This window comes from Callithrix jacchus, chromosome 5 (genome assembly GCF_049354715.1).
Source record: "Callithrix jacchus isolate 240 chromosome 5, calJac240_pri, whole genome shotgun sequence".
Taxonomy (NCBI): domain Eukaryota; kingdom Metazoa; phylum Chordata; class Mammalia; order Primates; family Cebidae; genus Callithrix; species Callithrix jacchus.
In genome coordinates, this window is record NC_133506.1 from 149441002 (window position 1) to 149461463 (window position 20462).

Below are 20462 nucleotides of genomic sequence, written 5' to 3' on the forward strand. Positions count from 1 at the left end.
GAGCATGGTGGTTCACACCTGTAATCCCAGCACTTTGTGAGGCCAAGAGAAATCACTTGAGGCCAGGAGCTCAAGACCAGCCTGGACAAGATGGCAAACCCGTCTCTACAAAAAATACAAAAATAGCTGGGTGTGGTGGTGCACATCTATAGTCCCCGTTCAGAAGGCTGAGGAACAAGAATCACCTGAACTTAGTAGGTGGAGGCTGCAGAGACCCAAGATCATGTCACTACTGCACTTCAGCCTGGGCAACAGAGTGCAACTCTGTCTCAAAAAAAAAAAAAAAAAGAATATATACATATATGTATGTGGGGGCGTGTGTGTGTATATATGTGTGTGTGTGTGTGTATATATATATATATATTCCAAAAGAGCCTATTTTGAAAAAGATCCAAAAAAACTTCAAGTTTAAAAGTGAAAACTTAAAAGTGCTACCAACTTTATTAACATAAACATTGTTCTAAATTCAAGAATTTCTCTGCAATGTAAGAAATTTCAGTAGAGTACTGTGGCCTGTGTTTGCGTCCATTACAAATTAGTTTTGTGAAGCCTGTAATCCCAGCACTTTGGGAGGCCGAGGGGGGTGGATCACGAGGTCAAGAGATCGAGACCATCCTGGTCAACATGGTGAAACCCCGTCTCTACTAAAAATACAAAAAATTAGCTGGGCATGGTGGCGCGTGCCTGTAATCCCAGCTACTCGGGAGGCTGAGGCAGGAGAATTGCCTGAACCCAGGAGGCGGAGGTTGCGGTGAGCCGAGATCGCACCATTGCACTCCAGCCTGGGTAACGAGAGTGAAACTCCATCTCAAAAAAAAAAAAAAACATTAGTTTTGTGATGCTATAAACTTCTTTAAGCAGAATGTCAATGAAATAAAGAGTTAGATACATGGGAAACATAAGAGAAAGCTCAAAATAAAGAAGTCATCATACCTGTTGGGAGAGGTATATATATCCTTTTTTCTAACCTTCTTCGCAAAGCTTCATCGATGTCCCAAGGGAAGTTAGTAGCGGCCAATACCATAACCATTTTGGAAGGATCGTCATTTTCTAAAGCTCCCCCAACTCCTATACACAGTAAGAGAGGAAAAGATAGTGTTTTTCTTACAACCCTTTATTCTTTCATTCAATTAACATTTCTAACCGTCAGCCATAGTGACAGAATCAATGATGAACACAGTGCAGTCTGATCTCTGTGTGATGGCAAAACCATGCTCATCAAAAGATAACTACAAAACAAAGAAGTAGAAGAATTCACATAACCTAGTGCAGGATTTTTTTTCGTTTTTTTTTTTTTAGCTGTATGAACTAGTGCAGCATTTTAATCCAATTAAAAAATCCATTTTTCTCTAAGAAAATGAACATATATTTTCTCTGAAAAGAAAAGGCATGGGAGAATAGGTTCTGTTTTATTCCTCTTATTTCTTTTAAATCATAAAGTTCCTTAAAATTTTTCTTTTAGTTTTTAGTCTATTTCCTCAAGAAGTAAAAACAGAGGGTTCACATTTACTTACTATTCTAGCATGCAATTATAATTCTGAAAGACAGGTTATATTGCAATGATGTTGTCCTTTAAACTTTTAAGTGACTTGTGAAAAATAAACAAGACATTTGAGGATGACCCTAGTAATCACAGATAAAAATAACCAAACCAACTACATGTATATACACAGTGTCTCCTTTTCAGAATTAAAATTTTAGAATAAAAAATTTCAGGTCACACAACAGAAACTCTAGAAAATATCTAGTGAAAAATAAAAGATAAAAAACCCATAAACTTTATTGACAAGACTTTCTAGTCTGCCATAATAAAGTACTAGTGGATTTAAAGCAACTTAGTTCATTACAGTATTATTATTTTTTTTAACAACGTCTGGTTCTGTCATTCAGGCTGGAGTGCTCTGGCATGATCTTGGCTCACTGAAACTTATAATATTTTCTTATTACTAAACTCCTACTTCCGTCATTATGACAAAGAATCAAGCTGACCAACTAATAATCAACAACAGTCACAAGTATCCCTCAATGAAATTCAGCTGACTAAATATTCAGTGATTTCCTTTTCCAATTTTAAACCCCTAATGTTTTCTCCTATACCCCACCTCAAAAATCAAACATATTCATTCCTTCTCTCATACTTTAGCAAAAGTTAACACAGTACACTCACTGAGGCAAGGGTCTCATACTACATTATAAGTATTCAGTAAGTATCCACAGTTGATGAATAACCAGGACTATTTTTAAACAATACAACTTGGATATTGCTGGCATTTTGTTGTTGTTATGGGACAGGGTGCTCTGTCACCCAGGCTGGAGAGCCACAATCACAGCTTACTGTACCCTCAAACTCCTGGGCTCAAGCTTTCCTCCCATCTCAGCCTCCTGAGTATGCAGGACTACAGGCAGGCGCCACCACACCCAGCTATTTCTGAAGTTTTTGCTATGTTAAAGTCATGCTGGTTTTGAACTTCTGGCCTCAAGGGACCCACCCACCTTCGCCTCCCAAACTGCTGGGATTACAGGCATGAGCCACTGTACTCAGTCCCTCAGCCTGGATATTTTTAAACAATTTTATTGGTACTCATGTTTTGCCTAAACAAAGGGGGTCTTTAAAGGGTTTCAAGGAATGCTAGGACTATAGATCATACCTCTAGAACCCTTGCTCCAAATAGTAAGCTCACTGAAGGCCATTTTAGCCTTTTTCGTTGTAACCTCAGAATCTGAAATGGTGCATGATCTCTAACAAGTACACAATAAATGCTCTCTGAGCACAGGAACAAGTGGGTGAATTAACAAATAATTAAACTCAGGCTGCCTTCTAATCCATCCATTGATTATGAGTTTACACAAAATATTTTTTAAAAAATAAGAGTTTTGAAACAATAATTAAGTATCAATTACCATCCATCTGAATGAGTAGTTCAGACTTGACCCTGCGACTCGCCTCATGTTCATCAGAGGTTCCTCTTCGACTGCAGATAGAATCTATCTCATCAATGAAGATCGTGGTAGGTGCATAAAATCTAGCCTTTATGAAAATATTTTAAAGAAATCATTCAATGATCTCATAAAACAATCTGAGTATTTAAAAAACAATCTTTTAAAACAATGGCAAAAAAGAGCAGAAACTTCTCATGTGTAATGCCCTCATCTGGTTATGGCAGAGGCTAAATCAGTCGTTCCCATGAGAAAAAAGAAATACCTAAAAATAAAGGTTATGGGTGAAGTTGGGTGACAGATACATGAGGGGTCATTGTACTATGCTTACTTTCAGGTCTGGAAATTTCCATAATAAAAACACCTTCAAAAATAAATCAACCTCAATCCTCAAGTAGGCACTCTTAAGGTACTGCAAATCCCATACAAAAAAGGAATAAACTTTAACGACAAATCAGGCTCTGATTTTTAAAATAAATATTAAAATATTATTCTGCTCCATCAGCTTCCTAGAGATACAGAAATACCAGTCAACCCACACACATGGCCAAAGTCTCTTCCTTCCACCCTCAACGGATAGGATGCCAAAAGGCGCTCTTTTACCTTAAAGAAAAAGATACATTGACGATACACCAACTACCCTACAAAACCCACCATCCCATTTTTCATCAGTGTGTCAAGAACTATTAAAATGTAACTATTCTGTCCTTTTCAAAAAGATTCCAGGTGGACAGACCTAATTGATGGGGGCATCATAGGCCTATGCACACTACTTTGAAATCTGAATATATCATCGCTTACCATCTCAAACAACAGACGAACTAACTTCTCAGATTCACCTCTATATTTAGATGTCAGTGTAGAAGAGGAAACGTTGAAGAATGTTGTGCCACACTCAGTGGCAACAGCTTTAGCTAGCATAGTTTTACCAGTGCCTGGGGGTCCAACCATTAGTACACCCTGAAATTTCAAAAGATGAATTAAATGATTTATCAGATTAAAAGGTTTTTAAATAATCAACTATTAACATACATTAGGATTTTTCCATCAAAAGATAAACTTGAAATTGTCATAGTAAAATCATGATGCATTTAACAAGAATATCATTTTATAGCTAGAAAAAATGATGTAATTTCATAAAATGTCTCAAGTTAGAGGTTGTCAGAGATAACCTAACAAAAAGCCTAGACAACCAACAATTTTCTCATATATTTAGAAATAATCTACTGTTTCCTGAACCTGACATATGATATATACATATAATATTGAGCATTGCTTAAAAGCAACTATTCTGTTTACACATAATAAAAATAAGATATTTTCTATCACACGTAGCAGAATTACACATTCCTTACCCTCTTCTCTATAAGGGACAAAACCTATCTTCCACAGTGCATTTATAATACACAGCTTTCAGTAAAAAATAAAGACCCATTTATGAGTTAATAAGGTAACAGAAAAATTCCAGTGGTGATTCAAACATAATCAAATTAGCAATATTTTTATCATTTTAGACAGTTTATATAAAACAGTGATCGTGATAAAGGAGCCAATAAATACAGAATAAAAACTTTAGTTACTTCTTAGTTTTGAAAACAAACATAAAAAAGTATTCTATAAAAACAAATCAGAGAGGAATAAAACTTATTCAAGGAAACCAATCTTCTAGTCTTAAAAACTAATGGATATTTAAATAATTATTTTCTTCTAGCACTTTTAATGGAGTTTAAACACATGGCTCACATTAAATTTTTTTTGCATAATATTTGGTAATTCCTTAAGAGGAAATTCTGATCCAATTGCTACTTTGGCTTGACAAACTTTTGGGGATTTGAGCTTTGAAAACTGTGTATGTCAAAGTTTCATAAACTCCAAATTCAGAAACTGTCCAAATGGTGGCTAAAGAATTTTGATTCAGAAATCAACCAGGAATCACTAAGATTTGAAACATTAGTTTTACAAAAACATTTTTTTGCTTTGTTATGGAGTCTTCAGCTTTGCATGAGACTGAGATTTTAAAAACCATGAAAATGACCAACTGATGCTACAGGCATAGCCATAGCAAAGTTCTTATTTCTTCCATAACTTTTTCATGCTCTCTGAGAGGGGCATCCTATAATGTCATTAATGTGGCCACCTCCTACAGGAGTTAATTTCTAACATTAGCATCTGTTCACAGCTACTGTACAACATTTATAAATTTCACCTCCTCATGACATTACTCCTTTAATTAAATTCTCTCTTTCCTGTATCTCCTTGTCCACTGGCCCTTCACCTCAGAATATACATATACTTTAATCTGTCACATTACAAAATCTCTTAAGGAAAGAACAGTCTCTTCAATAAATGGTGCTAGAGAAACTGGATAACCATATGCATAAGAATGAAACTAGATGCTGATCTCTCACCATATACAAAAATCAAATCAAAATGGACTAAAGAACATATATGAAAATCAAATCAAAATAGATTAAAGACCTGAAACTATGAAACTACTAGAAGAAAAAACTAGGAAAATGATACAGGGCATCAGTCCAGGCAGATTTTTTGTGTATGTAAGACCTCAATAGCACAGGCAACCAAAGCAAAAACAGATAGATTATATCAAAAAAAAGCTTCTGCAAAGAAAAAAAAAATCAACAAAGAGACACCACTGCAATGGGAGACAATATCTGCAAAATATCCACCTGATAAGGGATTAGTAACCGGTACATATAAGCAGCTCAAGCAACTCAACAGCAAAAAGACAATCCAATTATAAAATGGGCAAAAGGTCTGAATAGACAGTTGTCAAAAGAAGACATACAAATGTCCAAGAGATAATGAAAAAATGCTCAACATCACTAATGGTTAGAGAAATTCAAGTCAAAATCAAAATGAGGTGTCATCTCACTCCAATTAAAATGGCTTTCATCAAAAACATAGGCAATAACGGATGATGGTGAGGATATGGAGAAAGGGGAATGCTCCTATACGGTTGGTGGCAGCCACCGTGGAAAACTATACAGAAGTTCCTCAGAAAATGAAAACCAGGTCTATCATATGATTCAGCATTTCTACTACTGGGTATATATCAAAAAAAAAAAAAAAAGGAAATCAATATATTGAAGAGGTATCTGCACTCCTGTGTTTATTACAACACTAGTCACAATAGGCAAAATATGAAATCAACCTAAGTGCCCAACAATGGCTGAATGGAATAAGAAAATGTGGTATATACACAAAATGGAGAGATTAAGAACCATGGGCAACGATTCAATTGATTACGTGAGCTTCCCTAATTGGCAATACTCTGTGTATTTCTGTTAGTTCATTTGTGTTGCTATAAAGAAATACCTGAGGCTAGGTACTTTTAAAGAAAAAAAAGTTTATTTGGCTCACAGTTCTGCAGGCTATACAGGAAGCATGGTGCCTGCACCCTTCAGCTTCTAGTGATGGCCTCATGCTTCTTCCACATATGGAGAAAGGTGAAAGGGAGCCAGCATGCAGAACTCATACGGCAAGAGCAGAAGCAAGAGAGAGGGGAAACAGCCAGTTCTCATGAGAACTAACAGAGTGAGAACTTGCTCATTATCACGAGGTCGGCAGCAAGCCATTCATGAGAGATCTACCCCATGCCCAAACTCCTCCCATTAGGCACCACTTCCCAACACCACACACCAAGAATCAAATTTCAACATAAGATTTGGTGAAACAAATATCCAAACCACATCCATATAGCAGTACTGTCACGTGTCCATGTGCTGCAATAATCTGCATATTGTCACACATCCAGGAGAATAAAGCAACCTGACTCCAGGAAGAGAGGCCAAAAGCATCACTTTCAGTATCCTTCCAGACCTCGCCCTGTAAGTTTCCCCTCTTGGCTGGTTCCGATTTATATACTTTGGCTATAGTAACACTGTTACCATGAGTATGGCTGCTCCCTGCACAACTCAGGGGTTGGGGCACCAATCCCCAACACGGTCAAAAATCTGCATATAATTTCTGATTCCCCAAAAACATAACAATGAATATCCTATTGTTGATTTGAAGCCTTATTGGTAATAAAAATTGTAGATAAACATGTATTTGTATATGTATTGTATATTGTATTCTTACCATAAAGTAAGCTAGAAAAAAGAAAACGTTATTAAGAAAATTATGAGAACATATATTTATTATTCATTAAGTGGAAGTGTATCACCTCTTCACCTTGGATAGGCTAAGGAGGAGGAGGAAAGGAGGGTTGTCTTGTTGCCTCCGGGGTGGCAGAGGCAGAAGAAAAGCCACGTGTAAGGGGACCCACAATGTCCACGCCTATGCTGTCCCGGGCTCAACTGTAAGGCTTCCTTTTCTTCTGTAAGGAGTCATTCTAGAGAATAATCAAACCTGAGAGGGTAGTGGGAACCCTTGACTTTGTAGCCAGTTGGTCATAAGAGTGACCTGGGGACCCCCAAGTTTGCAGCTAGTGTCTGAAGTGAGGGTGGTCTTGCAGAAAACCGAGCTCTCAACCTTGTGAAGTCTGGCCCAGCTCTGGATAGGTGATGTCAGAAGTCACTGCATATGCCTTCCATTCAAGCCTGGAATCTGGGAGTCATATAACTTGTCTCTCTCCCACATCCCTGTAAATAGTCAGTCACTTATACCTTCTAAACATCCCTCACAAATTCATTCATTTTTCACTAGCCAAAAAGCCAATGCCTTTGTGCAGGCACTTGTCCTCACTGTTTGGCTAGATTATTTCAACTGCCTCCTGATCAGATTTCTTTTCCATATCCATCTATGCCCATCCCCAACCTATCCTCCATACTGCTACAGAAAAGAGATCTTCCTACACTTGCAAATCACCCTCCTGCTAAAAACTCTTCAAGGGCTCACTGACATCTTTAGCATGGCATGCAGGGCTCTTTGTGAGAAGTAGGTCACATCGACCATTCTAGCAGTGCCTTTTGTTACTATGTCCCATATAAACACTCTATACTTCCAGCCACACTGAACTACAGAAGATTCCTCACATATACTATGTTCTCTTATACTTTTCATGTGTTTGTACATGACATCCATTCTGCCTTAAAGCCTTTCTTCATCATATCCGCCTGCTGAACTTCTATTCATCTTTCAAGTCTCAGCTCAGAATCACCTGCTCTGGGAGGCTATTCCTGTTATTATTCTCCATAGCAGACATAAGTCCCTCTTCCTCTCTCCTACCATAGCAACATGTTCATTACTCTATCAGACACTAGTCACACTGTCCTCAACAAATACTGCACTTAACACATGGTGTCCATTAAATATATGCTATTCACCCAAAGATCATGAGCTTCTTGGGGGCTGTTATTCACTCATGTTGGTATTCTCTGCACTTAGCCTATCACTTAACACAAGGTAAATACTCAATAAATGCGTATTTACCCAGTGTAAATTTATCCAATGCTTACTAAGTACTAGGCCCTGAGGAAAAAAAGTTGACTCTGTCAGGAATCACACATAAATCCTCAAGAGACTTTTAATCTATTAGAAAATATAGCTAAATTATGGTACAGTCTGAGAAGTGCTAAGATAGCCTGGATGATAAAAGGATAGATAAATAGAGTCTCAATGTAAGACTGATTCAAGGATATATTTCAGCCACTGAAAGTACAGTAGTCTATTCCTTGGGCATTTCCTCATTTTCTGAGTATGATTTTCTGAACTTAAAACTTATAAAGAAGAAGCTCACTACTATTCTATTAGAGAAATGTTTGTCCCAGAGATGTATTTTTGAAAAAGCGTTTACTATCTCCATCTTCTACCGCTCTCATAAGCTTCATCCCTGTATTTCTAACCTGGTGCATTTCTACATGAATATTGTACCAAAATTTCACACTCAAAAGTAATTCCTTATCTCTTTCCCCAGATGCACCCCCTGCTCCTGCTGAACTTTCATCAAGAAGAATAAACCAGTGTCTTTCACCTTCCTGAGCTCCACATTTACGTTATCATCACTATTTTGCTATAGGCAAAACCCAATTTTCTTTGCCCTGCCTTCATCTTGACATACATGTTACACTCAAAAGGTTACCAACTTCCTTCATTAAATATCACTAGCATCTGTCCTTCCATTCCTAATCACCATCCCAATTCAAGTTCTTAGAATTTTAAGCCTTAACTACTGCCAATCACTTCTGAACATGCTCTCTGCCTCCCGTCTTTCTGTGCTCATTGCAACCAGACTGTTTTCCCCAACTCACGAGTTTAAACTATGCTACCTACCTGCTCAAAGAGGTCTCCCAAATGCCTATAGAAAAAGGACCAAGTTCCTGGGAAATACAATCTGGCCTCAACCTTCCTTCCCATTTGAATCTTCCACTAAGTTATTTTTTCAACACTTACAAGATGCACCCAGTCTGGATCCAGGATCTGAGCTTCTTCTTTATAAGTTTTAAGTTCAGATGCTGTCTCATTAACTCATTTTAACCTCACTATATCCCATGAGATAACATTATTCCCATTTTATAGATAAGAAAACTGAGGAACGCAGAAGTTTTGTAACTTGCTCAAGATCACAGATCCAGTAAGTGGAAAGGGCTAGAATTCGTATGCACCCAGTCTGGATCCAGGATCTGTGCCCCTTACCAATGCTGCTTTCCTTACAAAACTTCAATGCATCTATTTCCCAAATACATGTACACTTTCTCACTATATTCTACTGCTCACGTCATTCATCCCCTACTCAAGTTCCTACAACTGCAAAATGTCTCCTCCAACACAGTGAAATCCTCACAACCCTACAAATTGCCACTTGAATCCCACATCCTCAGCATAAAACCCTCTCTAATCATGTCGTGTTCGCTCTCCAAGCACATGTGGACTGTACCACCCATTAGGCTCTGCTACTGACTAACACTGAAAGCTACCTGTAAGTGCCCAACTCTCTATTTGGGATGTCTCACAGCTCAGGACTATGTCTTGAAAAACAAAATAAAAGGGCTAAACAAGTGCCTGATGGATAAAGGAATAGTATCACACCATGCAGAAGGAAGTGTGCTGCTGAGGGAAGGCACATATTAACATAAGAAGCTGAGACACATTGAATTTTAAATTTTCTAAAGGTCTATTATGGTTGTCGCAACCTATTTGGACTCCAATTTTCTAGTCGGTGACATAGTGGGGATTTAAGATGATCTCAAAGACTCATTCCAGTTCTGAAATTCTGGAATTTAAGTTTTGAGACAAATTTTATAAATGTGAAAAATTTCTGAGGCCTCCTTATTTTCAAGTATTCTTTAAAATATATTTATCAGGCTCACACCTGTAATCCCAGCACTTGGGGAAGCCAAGATGAACGGATCACTTGAGGCCAGGAGTTCAAGATCAGCCTGGCTAACATGACAAAATGCAGCCTCTACCAAAAATACAAAAATTAGCTGGTGTGGTGGTACACACCTGTAATTCCAGCTACTCAGGATGTTGAGGCATGAGAATCACTTGAACCCAGGAGGCGGAGGCTGCAGTGAGCTGAGATCGTGCCATTGCCTAACAGCCTAGACAACAGAGTGAGACTCAATCTCAAAAAATAAATAAAATACATTTATTGTCCCATTCTAGTAAATATTCTCACAAATCCCTATAAAATTCAAACATAACCTTTTAAAAAATGTAAAAGTTCTATTCAAGAATTTTATTCTACTGTTAAAGAAAAAGATGCATTAGGTCAGGAATAAGACTCTTTGGAAATATATCTTTACGTTTATTTTCTTAATCCAGTTTGCCAATAAACACTACAAAAGCACAGCAAGGACTAAATAAATTGATAAAGTCAGATCATATTTTGTAATGACATAAGAAATTGTTCTTTAAAACACAGCTAAATGCCTCTTTTTAGAAAAAAAATTTGTGAAACCTCAAAAGTATACAAAATGTAGTCTATAAAAGAGTTAACAATGAGCTTCAAGTCAGTGACAAGTAAAACAAATGAAAATAATTAACCATCAGTGAGAAATATTCCAACTTTTGAAAAATAACTCTTTGACCAAACCTTTCTTCTAAAAAACTATGTATTATTTCTGCTTAATCTGCTTAACTTTTTATCTACAAAAACATACATCTAGAAAATTCTTAAAACTAATCTCTAGCTCAGCACCCCTGAGGAAAGTGACTTTACCTAAAGGCTATATAGTTTCAACACTGCAAGCCCATCTCTCCTGCCATGCAGATGCAGCACATCACACTACAAATTCAAATCCGGGTGTTCGGGGTGTACATAAACTTCTCCCAACCTTTTCAAAATGCATTAAATACATTAAAAACTACAGCAATGCTGCCTTTCATTCTGATACAAGCAAATTCTTACACCAAAACCAATTTAATAAATTCTGACCTTCCATGGCCTTCTAATCCCTTTGAAGAAGTCAGGCATCCACATTGGAAGAACGACAGCTTCCCTTAGCAGCTTCTTAGCTTCTTCCAGATCTGCTATGTCATCCCTTCGAAAGAACAGCAAAGTTTCATAAGGTTTATTCAGGGACCTTTGATTTATGGTCAAAACTAATTCTTTAAATTTTTTTTTAATTTATGAAATTATTCACATATTAATATTCTAATTCTTACTGCATAAAAAGATCAGTGAAAAGTTAGTTATTAATAAGGACATGTCATTCAATTAACAACTTTCATCAGTTACATCGACTTTAAATTAACATGTAAAATGTCCTTGGTTATGTTCGACAGAAACTCTCCCGCCAATCTATACTCTCATATTATAGATGTGGTCATAATGAGATTAATGAATAACAAGAGAAAACTCACACCAGCTCAACCTATAACTTATTTTCTCCTCTACTTTAGTTCAATAATTTGAAAGACTCTAACCAATGAATGCTAGGGTTCCTGGATACAATGTCTCTCTCAAGGGCTTCCACCAGATCCTTATCATAACCAGCACCATCAAATTTTGGAATTTCACCATCATTTGCACCATCTTGCATATTCTTCCTTCCCTGGGGATAGGTATAAAAAAAGTACTAGTCAGTAACTGTATAATTTTAATTAACATCATTAAGCTTTGAAAGCATTATAATGCCATCATTTTCTAAATAATTTTTATTATTTTAAGGTAGTATTTTCTGATTACTCAAATGCCATTCTCCTCTATTTATCAGAAATACACAAACTGGTTAACTTTATTAAAAACTTCAAATCCACATTCTTGCAGGGACAGTTGCAGGTAAGACTAAAACGAACCTTGCTAGATCCCAAAAGATTGGGAAAGTCTACCTTTGAACTGGTAGATGCACAGGATTTCCATCACTACCAAAAATATTTTGAATATTAATGTAGAAGGACCTTTTAAACAGTATTATTAAGACCATTAAAGCAATATGTTTTACCCCAAATTCTTCATTTAATAATACAGTCGTTTTAAAAGGAATTATATACTATGGTTTCTATGGGGTTCTGCCAAGATTTACACAGCTTTGAAGAGCTTTAAACGAAATGCACTTATTTGCCAGAGACAGTCCAGCCACTGGAAACACTTCAGCAAGCACAGCCAAGTGCCTCCCCAGAGCTTTAGCCCCAGTTACTGCCTCGAGTAAAAATGAAATGGGAAAATGGGCAAAATGAGTTAATCTCCTAAACTTCAACCTGAAAAGAGATAAGAGAACAAAGACAAACTTCTCCGATCCCACTTCTGAAATAGTCAAAAGGCTCAATCATAAGTGCTGGGAGGAAACTAAACGGCTCCCTCGGACAGATGCTCTAGTTCCTTTAAGCCACTAGGTAAGTGACCAAACAGTATTCCGGTACTTCACCCCCCCCAAAAAAATGAACCATTTGTTATTTCTAGGCAGTAGTATTAAATTTATTAGTAAATTTCAGGAAGATTCTTGCTTTCCAGATGACAGATATCAATACTGACATACTAAAGGAGTAAACTTCTGGCACCTACACAACAAACATAACATCGACAAACTTAAGCTTAGGCTAGAGTCACACTTTATAGTACAGACAGGCCAAGACTACCAAGTCATAGTCAAACCAATCACTAGGAACATTTTGTAATCACTTAAAAACTATCCTAGAAATACATCAACTAAAGAATATACCAGAAACTGACATATCTGGGGCTAGAGCCTTCATATGGCATTGTAATTTATACCGACCAAGTTAAAATTAAAATATCATTTTAATATGAATGTCCAAGTAGCTGGAAAGAATTTAGTAAACACTACACCAGGAGAAAGAAAAAGCTGCATGCCTATCTGAAAGTAACAGGAGTACCACAGGATTGCAAGAACAGTATTTGCGCATCTTCTATGTGCAACACATGTTCTTCTGCATTAGGTTTTACAGCAGTGAATGAAAATACATTATCTGCCTTCATCAAGCATCTAGTCTAGTGGGGGAAACAAGTAAATAAAGCAAAAACACACATAAACTGTGAAATGCTGTGAAAAAAACCTGAGTAGCCTGTACAGATAAAAGGTATACTGCAGAAGGCAGAGGTTGAAGATATGGGCAGAGGTGAGTTTGGATTTCTTCTGGCTGCTATAGAGGATGGGGAGAGGAGGAGAATTAAAGAAGTAAAAGCCTCTCACTGTGCAGAAGAAGAAATGTGTGTAGAGGCCAGTTAAATGATCTGCCCGAGAACCGAAAGTTTCTCAGTGGTACACATGAAACTTGAATACAGATCGAGGACTACAAAAAAGATTCTGGGAACGTTTTCAAATCAAAATGGTGAGGTTATATAAAACAGACTTAGGGCCAGGTGCAGTGGCTCACACCTGTAATCCCAGCACTTTGGGAAGCCAAGGCAGGAAGATCACAAGGTCAAGAGATGGAGACCAACTGGCCAACATGGTGAAACCCCATCTCTACTAAAAATGAAAAAATCAGCTTGGTGTGGTGGCGCACACGTATAGTCCCAGCTACTAGGGAGGCTGAGGCAGGAGAATAGCTTGAACCAGGGAGGCAGAGGTTGCAGTGAGCCGAGATTGTGCCACTGCACTCTAGCCTGGCAACAGAGTGAGACTCTGTTTCAAAAAAAAAAGAAAGAAAAAAGAAAAGGAAAAAAACTTAAGAAAACTAAAATTAATTTGGTTATACCAGGAAATCAGTAAAATGGGTGACAGTTATTCTTCATAACAAATACTTAAATTAGAAAATAGACATCAAATATAAACAGCTAGATTATATGCAATACCTAAAAGAAACTGTTAGTTGAAGGCAATAAAGCTAACCTCCCCCAAGATATTATTAAGAGTACATAAATAATACTAAGTGTAATGTCAATGAAATGATCTTAGAATTATTTCCTTAGATTTTCATATTAGTTGACTAAGGTCAACATTAGCAAGAATTTGATTTTTAGCATGAATGTTGATATACTTTTTTTCTCAAAATTTACCATATCAAGAAAGCTTTGTTACTAACCTTTTATTAGTGTTGGCTAATCTTCTATTTGAGTAAAATTAGGCTCAAAGTGACTAACCAAATATTAATTACAGTGTTAATTAATGACATACTACCCTAAAATGCAAGTGTTTTTTACATTTTACTATGCAACCTTTCCACTGGCAGATTAAGTGAAACATGGTCAGTTACTAGCTCTGGGTCTTGCATTTTAAGAGAAATACTGATAAATGAAATACCCCCAGGGAAGGACAATCAAGCTGTAAAGGATTCAAAACCCATGTTATATGGAGTAAGACCAAGGAAACTAAGCTTTAAGCTGAAGAAGCAAATCCTAATGGAGCAATACAACCAACAGGCCTATTATGTATTAGGCACCCCTCGCCAATGAAAAAAAGAGCCAAGGCCAGTTACAAAAGAAACAGACTTCAGATCAACAAAAGAAAGAATCGTCTAACAATGGATTCTGTCCAACAGAGGAATCAACTCATTGGGTAGTAAGCTACCACACTTCGGGAATTACTGACTAATTAGTAATAAAAATCACTGGGGTCATAGCACAGGGATGTCTAAGCTGAATTATAGCTGACCTTTTTCCTGTAAAGCCACTGACTCTCACTTGCCTAATTTATTCATCTGTTGCCTGATTTCAATGGCCCAAAGGAAGTATAAAATTTACTGGAAATCTCATTTTTCTCTCTTTTCTAAAATGATACTTTAAGTTCTAAGATATATGTGCACAACGTGCAAGTTTGTTACATAGGTATACATGTGCCATACTGGTTTGCTGTACCTATCAACCCGTCATCTACATTAGGTATTTCTCCTGATGCTATCCCTTCTGTAGTCCCTCACCCCACAACAGGCCCTGGTGTGTGATGCTTCCCTCCCTGTGTCCGTGTGTTTGCATTGTTCAGCTCCCACTTATAAGTGAGAATATAAGGGGTTTGGTTTTCTGTTCCTGTGTGAGTTTGTTGAGAATGATGGTTTCCAGCTTCATCCATGTCCCTGCAAAGGACATGAACTCATTGTTTTTTACGGCTGCATAGTATTCCATGGTGTATATGTGCCACATTTTCTTTATCCAGTCTATCACTGATAGTCATTTGGGTTGGTTCCAAGTCTTTGCTACTGTGAACAGTGCTTCAATAAACATACATGTGCATGCGTCTTCACAGTAGAATGATTTATAATTTTGGGGGTATATACCCAGTAATGGGATTGCTGGGTCAAAAGGTATTTCTTGTTCTAGATCCTTGAGGAATCGCCACATCTTCCACAATGGTTGAACTAATTACACTCCCACCAACAATGTAAAAGTGTTCCTATTTCTCCATATCCTCTCCAGCAAACCCTTCAAAAAAAAAAAAAAAAGCAATGAATCTGGGAGCTGGATTTTTTTGAAAAGATTAACAAAATAGACTGCTAGTCAGACTAATAAAGAAGAAAAGAGAGAAGAATAAAATTGACACAATAAAAAATGATAAAGAGGATAGCACCACTGATCCCACAGAAATACAAGCTAACATCAGAAAATACTATAAACATGTCTACGCAAATGAACTAGAAAATCTAGAAGAAATGGATAAATTCCTGGAAACATACACCCTCCCAAGACTAAAGCAGGAAGAAGTTGAATCCCTTAAGAGACCAATAACAAGTTCTGAAATTGAGGCAGTAATTAATACCCAACCAACCAAAAAATGCCCAGGACCAGACAGATTCACAGCCAAATTCTACCAGAAGTACAAAGAGGAGCTGGTATCATTTCTTCTGAAACTATTCCAAACAGTAGAAAATGAGGAACCCTTTCCTAACTATGAAACCAGCATCATCTTGCTACCAAAACCTGGCAGAAACACAACAAAAAAAGAAAATTTCAGGCCAATATCCCTGATGAACACCCATGCAAAATCCTTAGCAAAATACTGGCAAACCAAATCCAGCAGCACATCAAAAAGCTTATCCCATGATCAAGTCAGCTTCATCCCTGGGATGCAAGCCTGGTTCAACATACGCAAAGCAATAAACATAATCCAACACACAAACAGAACCAATGACCAAAATGACATGGTTATCTCAACAGATGCAGAAAAGGCCTTCGATAAAATTCAACACCCCTTCATGCTAAAAACTCTCAATAAACTAGGCATTGACTAGCTATTTATGACAAACCCACAGCCAATATCACATTGAATGGGCAAAAGCTGAAAGCATTCCCTTTGAATACCAGCATAAGACAAGGATGCCCTCTCTCACCACTCCTATTCAATATGATATTGGAAGTTCTGGCCAGAGCAATCAGGCAAGAGAAAGAAATAAAGAAGAAGAGAGGAAGTCAAATTGTCTCTGTTCGCAGATGATACGACTGTATATTTAGAAATCCCCATCGTCTCGGCCCAAGATCTCCTGAAGCTGATAAGTAACTTCAGCAAAGTCTCAGGATATAAAATCAATGTGCAAAACTCACAAGCATTCCTATACACCAATAATAGACAAACAGCCAAATCATGAGTGGACTCCCATTCACAAATGCTACAAAGAGAATAAAATACCTAGGAATACAACTTAAAAGGAATGTGAAGGACCTCTTCAAGGAGAACTACACACCACTGCTCAAGGAAATAAGAGAGGACACAAACAAATGGAAAAACATTCCATGGTCATGGACAGAAAGAATCAATATCGTGAAAATGGCCTTACTGCCCAAAGTAATTTATAGATTCAACGTTATCCCCATCAAGCTACCAATGACCTTCTTCACAGAATTGGAAAAAACACATTAAACTTCATATGGAATCAAAAGAGGGCCCACATAGCCAAGTCACTTCTAAGCAAAAAGAACAAAGCTGGAGGCATCACGCTACCTGACTTCAAACTATACTACAAGGCTACAGTAATCAAAACAGCATGGTACTGGCACCAAAACAGAGATATAAACCAATGGAACAGAACAGAGGCCTCAGAGGCAACGCCACACTTCTAAAACCATCTGATCTTTGGCAAACCTGACAAAAACAAGCAATGGGGAAAGGATTCTCTGTTTAATAAATGGTGTTGGGAAAACTGGCTAGCCATGTGCAGAAAGCAGAAACTGGACCCCTTCCTGACACCTTATGCTGAAATTAACTCCAGATGGATTAAAGACTTAAACGTAAGACTGAACACCATAAAAACCCTAGCAGAAAACCTAGGCAAAACCATTCAGGACATAGGCATAGGCAAGGACTTCATGACTAAAACATCAAAAGCATTCGCAACAAAAGCCAAAATAGACAAATGGGATCTAATTAAACTCCAGAGCTTCTGTACAGCAAAAGAAACAATCATTAGAGTGAACCAGCAACCAACAGAATGGGAAAAAATTTTTTCAACCTACCCATTTGACAAAGGACTTATTCCAAAATCTACAAAGAACTAAAACAGACTTACAAGGAAAAAAAAACCCCATTCAAAAGTGGGCAAAGGATATGAACAGTCACTTTTCAAAAGAAGACATATATGAGGCCAACAAACATATGAAAAAATGCTCATTATCACTGGTCATTAGAAATACAAATCAAAACTACACTGAGATACCATCTTATGCCAGTTAGAATGGCAATCATTAAAAAATCTGGAGACAACAGATGCTGGAGAGGATGTGGAGAAATAGGAACACTTTTACACTGTTGGTGGGAGTGTAAATTAGTTCAACCATTGTAGAAGACAGTGTGGCGATTCCTCAAGGACCTAGAATAGAAATTCCATTTGACTCAGCAATCCCATTACTGGGTATATATCCAAAGGATTATAAATCGTTCTGTTATATAAGGACACATGCACACGTATGTTCACGGCAGCACTGTTTACAATAGCAGACTTGGAACCAACCCAAATGCCCATCAATGATAGACTGGATAGAAAAAATGTGGCACATATACACCATGGAATACTATGCAGCCATGAAAAATGATGAGTTTGTATCCTTTGAAGGGACATGGATGAACCTGGAAACCATCATTCTCAGCAAACTGACACAAGAACAGAAAATCGAACACCATGTGTTCTCACTGAGAGGTGGATGTTGAACAATGAGAACAAATGGCACAGGGAGGAGAGCATCACACACTGAGGTCTGCAGGGGGAGACTAGGGGAGGGACAGTAGTGGGTAGACAGTTGTAGAGGGATAACATGGGGAGAAATGTCAGATATAGGTGACAGTGGGATGGAGGCAGCAAACCACATTGCCATGTATGAACCTATGCAACAATCCTGCATGTTCTTTACCTGTACCCCAGAACCTAAAATGCAATAAAACATACATATATATAAAAGTAATTTTATATTCTATTTCTTATCTGTGTTAGTCCCCCACTTTCATGTTACATTGATAACTAAAACTCATATATGACCTACTCAATGTGCCCCGTACTGTTCTAAGCACTTAATATTTACTGACTCTCTTATTGATCCTAAAAGTCCTATGAGGTAGGTACTCTTATTATTTCCATCTCATAGATGAGAAAACAAAGGACAGAGATGGTAAGTAAATTGCCCAAGGACATGCAGCTAGATCCTAGAAAATCCAGCTCCAGAATCAGTGCTTTCAACTACTTTGTGCTCTGGCATACTGCTGCACACTCCTGGGCTACTCTCACCCCAGTGTGAGAAGCAACACAGGAAAAGTTAGAAAAGGTTTCTAAAGTGCATCCCACTCTAAGACTTTATTATTTTTCAAAGTAAAATAAGTTAACAAATGCAAACACTGCTTACTAATTTCAGTATCATGCCCTGCATTTGAGTGTTAATACATTTAGACTGAAATTACGAATCCATAGCATTCTGCATATCTATCAACAATATTTGCCAGTACTTACTATGTGCCAAGCACCATTCTAGGCACTGGGGATATTGCAATGAAGCAAACAGAAACCCCTGCCCTCATCAGGCATATATTCAAGTTAGAAGGCACAATATATTAATAAGTAAAATATATAGTAAAACAGAGACAGAACAGCAAGTTCAAATGCATCACAGTCAGCATGTAGTTGACAAGTCTGAGAAACAAGGAAACCAATAAAAAGAAATGAGATGAAGGGAGAAAGAAGACGAGGTCAAAGAAGAAATCTAAGATAGGAAACCACTGAAAGTTTTGAGCACAAGAAAAGACATAATCTGACCTATGTTTAAGAGGAACTCTCAGCCAGGTGCGGTGGCTCACACCTGTAACCCCAGAACTTTGGGAGGTTGAGGCAGGTGGATTATGAAATCAAGAGTTCAAGACCAGCCTGACCAAGATGGTGAAACCCCGTCTCTATTAAAAATACAAAAATTGGCCGGGTGTGGTGGCTCACACCTGTAATCCAAGGACTTTGGAGGCCAAGGTGGGCAGATCACCTGAGGTCGGGAGTTCAAGACCAGCCTGACCAATATGGTGAAACCCCATCTTTATTAAAAAAAAAAAAAAAAAAAAAGAAAGAAAGAAAAGAAACAAAAATACAAAAATTACCCGGGTGTGATGGTGGGTGCCTGAAATCCCAGCTACTCAGGAGGCTGAGGCAGAGAATTGCTTGAACCTGGGAGGCAGAGGTTGCAGTGAGCTGAAATCGCACCACCATACTCCAGCCTGAGCTACAGAGTGAGACTCTGTCTCAAAAAAAGAAAAAAAAAAAGGAAATCTGGAACTCTCTGGCTGTTCTGCTGCCAACAAGCCAGGGACAATGTGTTCTCTCATGTTTTATTTTACACTTTCTGTAGTATACAGAATGGCTAAAATGAGTGGTAGAGTCTGAGAGAGGATAAGAAAAAACATATACAGCTATTCAGATCCCACATTTAATCTTACTATATAAGAAATACCAAATACCACATTAAGTAAGAGCTCATGCACTCCTATTAAGATAGCCCGGAAACTGGGAAACTTAAGATAGCTCAATAAAGATAAACAAATTCTAAAATCAAAAAGCTAAAGCATTCTCACTTGGCAAGGCTGAAATACAGTAAGACTGTTCAGTTTGAGAAAAATATGTGTATTAGTCTTTTAAACAAGAGGTTAAAATATTTGAATGCAACTCTTCCATGACCTAAGACCTCAGTCAAAGACTAAGCTGACATTTGCATAGGAAAAGAAAATCAACAGCAGGTCAGTAAAAAAACCAGAAAAGCACAA

At 37.6% G+C, this 20462-nt stretch overlaps 1 protein-coding gene across 4 annotated transcripts in view; it reads right to left on the minus strand.

Annotated features, from left to right (window-relative positions):
* The window catches only part of KATNAL1 (katanin catalytic subunit A1 like 1), a 105883-nt gene that overhangs the window by 25151 nt on the left and 60270 nt on the right, over window positions 1-20462 (minus strand). For all 4 annotated transcript variants that reach the window (XM_002748944.6, XM_008998082.6, XM_078375236.1 and 1 more), the window contains exons 5-9: window positions 11770-11897; window positions 11279-11384; window positions 3739-3897; window positions 2902-3028; window positions 934-1068 (exon numbers count right to left, since the gene is read on the minus strand). In XM_002748944.6, coding sequence (XP_002748990.1) covers window positions 934-1068; window positions 2902-3028; window positions 3739-3897; window positions 11279-11384; window positions 11770-11897 — 655 coding nt within the window. The remainder of the gene's footprint in view (window positions 1-933; window positions 1069-2901; window positions 3029-3738; window positions 3898-11278; window positions 11385-11769; window positions 11898-20462) is intronic.